This window comes from Ochotona curzoniae, unplaced genomic scaffold, assembly GCF_017591425.1.
Source record: "Ochotona curzoniae isolate NIBS_2020 unplaced genomic scaffold, NIBS_Ocur_1.0 contig_3520, whole genome shotgun sequence".
Classification (NCBI taxonomy): Eukaryota; Metazoa; Chordata; class Mammalia; order Lagomorpha; family Ochotonidae; genus Ochotona; species Ochotona curzoniae.
In genome coordinates, this window is record NW_024465894.1 from 10,041,903 (window position 1) to 10,051,706 (window position 9,804).

Below are 9,804 nucleotides of genomic sequence, written 5' to 3' on the forward strand. Positions count from 1 at the left end.
CAACGTGAATTCCTACGCCTCCAGCCTCAGGCAGGCGCTGGCGGTGCAGCTGTCCGCGCCGCGGGTCTCTCCACTCCCGACCCACACTTCCGCTGCGGGCGACGCGCTTCTCGAAGAGGGTTGAAGACGGATTTTCCCCACATTACAATAGTCTATCGAGTGGTTGGAGTTTTGGTTAGAGCGCATTCATTTCATTAAATTTTTGCTTGCCGGGAGCGATGCGAACCCAAGCGTCTCCGAGGGCGCGAGAGAACAGAGGGTGTTCAGATTAACAGGAGGCAAATATTTTATCTTTTAACAGGGGAAAAAAATCTGGCGACCTCCCTATCGTTGTGGGCCAACTTGACCTCTTTGCGCCCGCGTGGGTTGTGCTGATCCGGTGCAGCGAGCAGTCGGGACACACTCACCCAGCGCACGCTTCGCTGGTCTTTCTCTGCTCCCCATCCGGAAAAGCAAAAGGCGACGCGGGAGGCGGGTCAGGGCTCCGGGTCCAGCGAATTCGCCACGTAGGCGGTTTCGGTGTCCCCGCAAGTACCTGGGAAAGAATCCGATGTTTCTGGTCATTTTGGCCTCGGCGCAAGGTGGGTGTACATCACGAGAGAGCTCCGTCTGGACGCCTCGCGCTCTGCGCTCCTGTCGCCCAGTCTGCGCTCCAGTGAGGCTTCATACCAGACAGTCCTGAGCCCTCTTGCCCCGCGGCGTTTCTACTTTCCGCCACCCGTCTTTCCCAGTTCAGCACCTGCTCACACTGGGAGCAGCCGACGGGCACCCGGGAAGGCTCTGGCAAGGAATTTCAGTGGTAGCGACCCGGCGGGATTCGTGGCTGAGTCCGAAGACGGGACCACAGCACTTGTGTGTGCCTCGAAGAAGAACCTGTTTTAGGCTCTGGTGCACTTACAATCTGTATTCTGGACTGGCTGGATTAGGCCTGATTTGAAGACCTGTCCGGGTCGTGGCGCGGTCCGAACCTCGGGCATTGGGCAGGGCGCTTCGCGTCGCTTTTGCGCACAGTAGCCACTTGGGGTCGCACTTTATGTCTGTATGAGCTGTAGGTGGCGGGCCGACGCGGTGAACTGCTTAATGGTTACAAAACGTTCAAACAAAAACAGGGCTCCGCTCCCCCAGAATCCGAGAGCTTCTGGAGTCCCGTCCCGGGCTGGCCTCAGCCCCAGTCTTGGATCGCTCGGGCTTGCGTGCATCTGGCTGGGAGGAAGGGATTCAGGGCCTTTGAGCCGATTCTTCACTCGGTGCTTTCTTAGCATTTGAGGGTGGGGTGCGCGCGGAGAGCGGCGGGACCAATGGAGTCGGGGCTCGACCACCGTGCAAAAAATGGACGGCCCCCTCTTAGTCTCAGAAAGATCCCAAGAGGCGAAGAGTTGGGTCTACACGCAACTCTCAGATCCTCAACCCTGTTCCCCAGCAGGCAAAATCGCGCAGACCTCCTGAAACCCAGGCGCGCACGTCACACATTCGCTCGGCCCAGCAGCTGCGAGGACACGGAGCGTCGCCCACTGGGCGGGGGCCGTTGGGGAACAAAGGGCCCGGGAGGCGTCATCCCGGCGCTCTTTGAGAGCCTCCTCGGGGATGACATGGGCTGGGGGGTGGGGGTAGGGGCAAAGGATACTTATGGAGGAGATCGCGCGAGAGAGTGGAAGAGCTGCTTTGGCCAGGAGCTTGGGTGCACGCTCGGAAGACTACCGTACGGGGGTGGCCGGATCTGGAGGGTGAGGGGGGTTTGGACCGGGCGAGTAGTCCCCACTCGGATCCAGCCCTCCGCCAGGCCTCGCGGGCTCCAGGGCTGCTCTGGCCGCCAGTCAGCTGACGCGGGGGGCGGGGGAGCTGTCAGGCGCGCCCCGCCCAGCGCGGGCCGCGGGGGCCGTGCAGCCATTGGCCGACGCGCCGGGCCGCCCGGGCCGCAGCGCCCCAGTGACTCAGGAAGGCGATAAAAGGCGGCGACGGCGGCGGATTCGGCACAGCTGCACAGCCAGGCTGCCAGCGGCTGCAAGCGAGAGGACCCCAGAGCCAGAGAGCTAGGGAACGAGTGGCGGGCGCTCGCCCCGCGCCTCCCTTCCGCCCCACTCGCGCGCTCCGTTTGTCTCTTCACCCTGAGCGAGTGGCTCGGCTTGGTCCCAGCGCAGCCACAGCCTCGATCTCTGGGGGCAGCACAGGCAGCTTCGGGACTCTCCGGCGCGCCGCCGCGTCCCCAGACAAAGGCTTGGCCAGCGGCCCCAGCCCGCTGCGCCCTCGGCTCCCGGCCTCTCCGGCTCACGGCTCCTCGCCCCCGCGCTTGGCTCGGCGCGCCCCGGCCGGTGGCAAAGTTTCCCGGGCGGCAGCGGCGACTGCGCCTCGCGTCGGCGATGGCCGCGGAGCTGAGCATGGGGCCAGAGCTGCCCACCAGCCCGCTGGCCATGGAGTACGTCAATGACTTCGACCTACTCAAGTTCGACGTGAAGAAGGAGCCGCTGGGGCGCGCAGAGCGTCCTGGCCGGCCCTGCACGCGCCTGCAGCCCGCCGGCTCGGTGTCGTCCACGCCACTCAGTACGCCGTGCAGCTCGGTGCCCTCGTCACCCAGTTTCAGCCCCACCGAGCAGAAAACCCACCTCGAGGACCTGTACTGGATGGCGAGCAACTACCAGCAGATGAACCCCGAGGCGCTCAACCTGACACCCGAGGACGCGGTGGAGGCGCTCATCGGCTCGCACCCTGTGCCACAGCCGCTGCAGAGCTTCGAGGGATTCCGCGGCGCGCACCACCACCACCATCACCACCACCCTCACCCGCACCATGCGTACCCCGGCGCCGGCGTGGCCCACGACGACCTAGGTCCGCACCCGCACCCGCACCACCACCACCATCATCAAGCGTCGCCACCGCCGTCCAGCTCCGCCAGCCCCGCGCAACAGCTGCCCACCAGCCACCCCGGGCCCGGGCCACACGCGACGACCGCAGCGACGGCGGCGGGAGGCAACGGCAGTGTGGAGGACCGCTTCTCCGACGACCAGCTCGTGTCCATGTCCGTGCGCGAGCTGAACCGCCACCTGCGGGGCTTCACCAAGGACGAGGTGATCCGCCTGAAGCAGAAGCGGCGGACCCTGAAGAACCGGGGCTACGCCCAGTCGTGCAGGTATAAACGCGTCCAGCAGAAACACCACCTGGAGAATGAGAAGACGCAGCTCATTCAGCAGGTGGAGCAGCTTAAGCAGGAGGTGTCCCGGCTGGCCCGCGAGAGAGACGCCTACAAGGTCAAGTGCGAGAAACTCGCCAACTCCGGCTTCAGGGAGGCGGGCTCCACCAGCGACAGCCCCTCCTCTCCCGAGTTCTTTCTGTGAGTCGTGGCCAGTCCCGGCCCCCTGCCCTTGCCCTGGCCCGGACTCCCCGTACCGTGTCCCTAGCCCTGGACTCCCCCGGACCCTGTCCCTGCCACGGCCCCAGCCTTGACCTGATTGACTTGTGCGAGAGGGCGGAAGGGCGCGCGGGCCGCGGGCCAAGGGCGGGAGCGCGGGCGGGCGGGCAGGGTACCTTGGTGAAGGCGGGAGTAGCACACGCCAGTGCCGTCTACTAGACTCAAACAGATCCAGAGAGAGACAAGGGGGTGGGAGATCCTGGAGAAACTTTCCTCCAGTCTGGAGGACCGCAAGACTTGCCGGGAGGAGTCGTCAAGGCCGCTCAGAGACTCCAGGCATTCTGAACTTTGCGGGTAAAGCCGGGGCCTCCGCTTGGCTGGCTGTCCGGAGCGCAGTCTGCCCCTGGAGATGAACCAGGAGGAGAGGAAAGGGCCCCGGACGTCCCAGCAGGCGCGGGACGAGACTGAGCGAAGGCAAGGAGGACGGATGGACCTGTCTGTCCAGAGAACTCTAGCTCTCAGCCCTCAGACGCCGGCTACGGTTAGGACATTCGGCGCGCCGATCTCATCAGTTTTATTGCCTGCTTGATTCTATAGAAAAAAAATACGAAAATCTGCATTAAAAATATTAATCCTGCATGCTGGACATGTATGGTAATAATTTCTATTTTGTACCATTTTTCTTGTTTAACTTTAGCATGTTGTTGATCATGGATCATGACCCGCTTGTTTTTTTGGGGTGAGAAGGGATGGCAGTTGGGAAACTCTGGGGCTGCGAGTCGGGTTCCAGTCCGGGCTGCCTGCTTGTAAATACCCACCAAATGGGGCACGCAGAGAACGGTGGCAGCAAGCTGGGTGTCTTTGTTTGGGTTTATGATAATAGCGTTTTATTATCTGTAAGAAAAAACAGAGAGAAGAAAGTTTCTGGCGTTTTGCATCACAGCTTTGTTTTGGGGCACCCTTGGAAGTTGCATGCTGTCTTCCCTTCCCCAGCGCCCTTTTGCTCCTTTTCCTCTTTCTGCTTCCGTTTTCAATGTTTTTGGTGTTGAGAGAAAAAGAAGAGAGGTCTGAGCTCCAGAGTGCCAAGGCAGCTGCGCACTTCCGGGCGGCTTCCGCACGCTCACTCCTCACCTGTCTGAAGGTCAAGTGGACAAGGTCCCTGATGAGAAAGGAAAGGACTGGACCATGGGTCTTCTCCACCTGTCTTTATGATAAGCAGAAGCATCCCCCAAAGTCCCTATGGTAACCTCCAGGCCTGCACTGTTCACAGAGCGGCTCCCTCCACATGGACCAATAATACCCAAAGCTTGTGATGAACCAACCGCCCCACTGTACCAGAAACCCAAACATTGCAAGTAAGTTTGCAGCTTTCAAGTGCGATCTTCAGACCAACAACCTTCCGTGTTTTTTCTCTGCCTTTGTGAGAGCAGGGAGGATTACTGGTGGTGCCCCTCCCCCCTTCGGTTGTATAGTAGCTATAGAGAAGATCTGGGTGTTTTTCTTTATTATTCCTTTTTTTCCCCCCTGCAGGTCAGTAAAAAGAGTTAAATTGCACTGACAAAAAATACCAAAATGAAAGTGTATTTTTAAGTTCCCATTTGAAATTGCTGGCGCCGCCGGCCAGATGCATTTTTGAGTTTGTATTAGTTGATAAATTAACAGTAATAACAAGATTGTATGACCCGCATGGTGCTTGCAGTTTTAAATATTGTGGATATTTGTCCTGCATCAGAAATGAGCTTTGGTTTTTACAGATTCAACTGTGTTGAAATCAAATTTACTGCAACAGAAATTGTTTTTATTTCATGTAAAATAAGGGATCAGTTTCAAACCCTGCTTATGATATGACAAATATTAAAACCTAGCCTATTGTAGTTTTATTCAGACTGGTTTCTGTTTTTTGGTTATTAAAATGTTTTCCTATTTTGCTTATTAAAACCATGGAAATGGTGTTTATTTAGAACACTCTGCGTTCGCCTGAGATGTTTCTTCAAGAGCTATGCCGACCTGGGAGACTCTCACGTCCCTGGCCAATGGAAAAGCCAACCTAGCACAGACAGATCTTTCCTTGGAGTGTGAGTGTATGTGTGCAAGTGTACAGGTGCCTCAAATGTGTTCTCTGCTTCCACCCTAGGTGCAGGTCCCGATCGAGAGCCTCCTGGTGAGCTGAAAGGCTGCGCCATCTGAGGTTGACACCACTTAGTGGGAATTTTCAGGCGTGGCTGCTGGGACTGGCCTGCAGTTCTGCCGCCTTGAGGGAGAAGCAGGGTCCTTGTGGTGCTCAGTCCCAGCTAGGTCGTTGCCCTTCTGCCTGGGACTTTCACCAGTCCAGGAGCATCTGTCTGGGAGCAGCCAAGATCATGTCTCTGAATGGAGATCCATCATCCTTCCTCCAGGGCTGATGCCAGCAGGGGTAGCCCAGCACCAGCTCATGGATGCAGTGTTCCCCAGACAGGAAGCTCCTGGTGCAGACTCTTAGGAGACTCTTATAGAGACAAAGAGAGGTATTGAGAGGCCTTCTTTCCATCTGTTGATTCACTCCCCAAATGGCCACGATGGCTAGGGCTGGGAGCTAAAGCCAGGAGCTTCATCTGGGTGGCAGGAACCCAAACATTTGAGCTGTCTTCAACTGCTTTCCCAGGCGCACCAACAGGACACTGATCTGTGCTGGAAGTGAAGCAGCTGGGACTTGAAGTGGTACCCATATGGATGCAGGTGTTGCAGGCGGTGGCTTAACCCACTTGGCAAAAATGCCTCCCTCACCCTACCTTGGGTGTGCACTGGTGTCTCAGGCTCGGAGCGCTCAGCCACAGAAAGGGACCTTGCATAGTCGGGGCTGGATTTCAGAAGCTCCTCAAATTCAAGCAAGGTCTAGGTCATTGTTCTGTGAAGCTGTTTGACTGCAGCCCGGGACTGTCCCTGACGGGGAGGTAGCCCTAGAGCCTTTCCTTTTCCTTGCTCTTGAAAGTGCTTCTTTGAAACCCCATCTATAACTGGGGGTTAGCCTTGCACGCCTCTGAGAGGTGACATAGGAACCCAGGACCCCAGACCCCTGCTTCGAGGGGCTTCCCGTCTCCGACTCCTCATTGCAATCCTGCAGGCTCAGGCTTACATCCTTGTGGTTCCCTGGTTCAGAGTTCCTAAGAGGCGGCTCGGCTCCAGAGCCAGAAGCCAGTAGGGTGGGGGGTGGGACTGGAGCCTGGAGTCCTGCAGGCTTGAGGTGTTGATGGGGATTTGGGGAGGGAAGAAGAGGAGGGACCTACAGAGTAAAGAGACTGCAGAACAGTAGCAGGAATTGGCACTTTCATAGAGCTTTGATGTTGTTCACTAGGGGAGAAATTTAGGATTGTAGTTGGAATTTTGTTCCCAAGCTCCCGTTCACTTCACTGACTGAACGGTGGGGCTGGCAGGGACTGGCTTTGGCTGAGAGCCAGGAGGAGGTGGCTGAGCTCAGCTGAGGGTAACTTTGTCCATGCCTGTGTGTGCTGATGAAGGAGCAAGTGGGATGTGATTGGCAGGTAGGTGCAGAGTACAGAGCCACATGAACCAACACGGCCCCTTCGAGGTGAAAGAGTCCTTGGGCAAGTGGGATGCTGGAAGAACTCCTGCCTGTGATGCGGATCCAAGCAGACTAGTACCGGCCAAGGACCTTCACCCCCAGCTGGGCTGGCTCCTATTGGAATCCTCCCAGGGTGACTGCCACTCTCCACCTGAGGAGTAAAGCCTTCCGAGGGTTGCCCCCTCATTGGCTCATCTTCCTTCCTTAGTGCACAAGACACTCATACCAATCATGGCCAGCCCTGTCCCGTCTGTGGAGTGACAAGGTGGCTCAGGACGGTCCCTAGAGACCAACTGCATCTTGCAGAGGAATGCTGATCCCAGGATATGGCCCTAGTGATGCCGACTCACAGATACATCCTCGCGCGATGCCCTCGCAGTCCCTGTACCAACCTTCCCGTCGGGTACTAACCCGCTCCGGGCGCAAGGGTGAGCGCAAGGGCTAGAGCCAGAAGCTCCTCAGGGGCGCCTTCCAGGTGGGGACGAACAGCGCGTACAGCGGGCAAGCTCCGGCCGTGTCCCTGCCTGCAGCCTGCGATTCTGATCCACCGACGCCCAGACGCAGCGCCTACAGTCCAGGAAAAGTGAGCAAGACGCCGGGACTCTCCGGCTGGTCCCACTCTCTGCTTCTCGGTGTTCATCTCTCCCGCGACTCGCGGGCTCCACGGACTCATCCACGTCCCCAAGGGGAAAATGCTTTCAGCGCCAGGAGTCTTCTGCGCCAGCACGGTTCCCACGTAGACAGGCTGGCGCCTGCACCCGGAGACACACGCGGAGACTGACACGCACAGACAGCGGGACGCACGCAGGGGGCGCAGACCGGCCCTGGGCATGTGGCTCCATTGCCCACGTCTCAGACTGGGGCGGCGACGACTTGTCCCGTGTGAAGCTTTCTTCTTGAGACCCCCAATATCTGGGGTGTGCCGGAGCTGGTTCTGCAGCTGCCGGAGAGGCAGGTTCAGGAATGCGCTCAGCGCGCCTTCCCGGGAGCCTGGGTGCTTTGGAGCACTGGACCAATGAAGGTGGTCTAGCTTTTTCTTCTTTCCCCTTTCTCTTTTCTTCCTTATTTTTCCTATTCTTCCTTTCTTTCCCTTTCTTCTTTTCTCTCCTTTCCCTGTTTACTTTCTTTCTTTCTTTTTTACCCATCTCTTCTGCCCCTCGCTCTCGCCCAAACCCTCTTGCGATTTCTCCCTCCATCTCTCCTCTCCTCTCCTCGACATTTCCCATTCCTTTATTCCTTTCTTGGTACCCTCTATCATTTCAGAAACTTTTTCCTTCTGTTTCACGGTCTCTTCTGCCTTTTATCCCGGCGTTGCCCGGGGGAAGGTGGGAAGGGTAGGGCTCCTGGAGCCTGCGGGAGGTGAGAGGAGTGGAGAGGTTACGGTCTGGGTGACTCTAGGGTCCTGGGGGCTCTGCTGCCGGGGCCAGGAGCTTGCGGCGCTCACCCCTGCAGCTCTGCTTGGCTGGGGACTGCCAAGGAACGGAGTCCAGCTGGTGGATGGTGGACAGTGAGCAGCAAACGGGGCGGTAGAACTCTGGAAAGGAAGCGCTGAGCAAAAGGAAGCTGGAACAGTCCCATTCTGGTTTCCCTCGGTCCCTGTCTCTGACATTCTTGCGGCAGACCAACACCTTCACCCTATCCAGGACTGTTAGAGGACCCTCCGCTCCCACCTAGGTCCCCAACTCCCCTCCCCCGCTCGCGCCTGCCCGGGGTGCCTCTCCTAACTGCCCTCCTGATGGCAGCTGCCGGGAACCCTTCGGAGCGCCAGTGGGGTCACTCAGGCCCCTTCGGTGACCCCAGTCGCAGCTCCAGCCACATCAGGCGAATCTCCAGCCCCCTCACACTCCGTCCCCGCTCCCCAGGCTCTTCCTTTCTCTGGCCCAGAAGAGCGGCCGCCGGGAGTTTCTAAAAGACTTGCTTGCCGGCTTTCAGAAGCAAAAACCCCCATTCCAAGTACTTCAGCTTAGTGTTGGGAAGGAAAACTCAGAACCGGCTGGACTTGCGCAACCCTTCCCCGACAGCCTGGCCGTCTGGGGGGGGGGGTGCGTCCCAAAGACAGAGTTGTGTTTGGATTTATTATGCAAGGGGAGGGGGCGGGGATGGGATGTGCTTTGCACTCCCCCCTCCCCCGCCACCAAAATAAAAGTCCTGGAAGGGCTTTTGTATTCTGTAAGCGGTGTAGTTTTGAATTATTCTGTTTGGAAAAGCTGCTGCATACGGGTCCCCAGCCACGGTACCCTGGGCAGAGGGTCCAGCGAGGGTGAAGGGAGAGTGTAGTGACCCGGGGGTCCCTGGGAGGCAGAAAGCACCGCCCGCCGTGGGGACTTCCCAGGCTGGGGCTCTGCTGGCGCGGAAGCCTCGCGGTAGCAGCAGCTGCGGCTGCGATAGCCTTCTTTCTGCGGTCCTATCCAGGAAGCGGACTAGGCATCAAGGAGAGCGGCTCCTTTAGCTGGGAGCTCGCTGCTTCCAAGCCTGCCCGGGCTTTCCGCTCGCTGTACCAGGGAACTTCGGAAAGTTCATGGAGAATGGAATTAAGAGATCAGTGTATTTCCATGAAGAAAAACGTCAAAATGCACGTATACAAACGACAGAGTCTTAAAAAAGATCACGAAAATGAGTGTTAGAGAAACTGTTGCATGGATTTAGCATTTTCTTGGCACCAAAATATAAAGTTTTTAAAAAATAATTCTTCTGCCTTGCAATGACCAAAGTCATGAGCAAAAAAAAATTTTTTTTTAAATCTGTTTATTTTCATTTCACTTGAAAGGCAGAGAGACTATAGAGATAAAGAATTTTCCATCCATCGGATCACTGTCCAGATGCCTGCAACAACCAGAGCTGGTCCAGGCAAAGCCAGGATTTTCATTTGGATCTTGCCAGCCCCGTGGGCAACAGGGACCCA

General features: G+C 57.6%; 1 protein-coding gene across 1 annotated transcript; it reads left to right on the top strand.

Moving 5' to 3' along the window:
• Positions 1 to 1,987: 1,987 nt before the first annotated feature.
• Positions 1,988 to 5,281, top strand: MAFB (MAF bZIP transcription factor B). Its single transcript, XM_040981469.1, has one exon. The coding sequence runs from the start codon at positions 2,358 to 2,360 to the stop codon at positions 3,327 to 3,329; it is 972 nt and encodes a 323-aa protein (XP_040837403.1). The 5' UTR covers positions 1,988 to 2,357; the 3' UTR covers positions 3,330 to 5,281.
• The last annotated feature ends 4,523 nt before the right edge of the window (positions 5,282 to 9,804 follow it).

What these genes read in the sequence shown, in the direction of transcription:
- MAFB (XM_040981469.1), top strand. Translation starts at nt 2,358, where the DNA reads ATGGCCGCGGAGCTGAGCATGGGGCCAGAGCTGCCCACCAGCCCGCTG.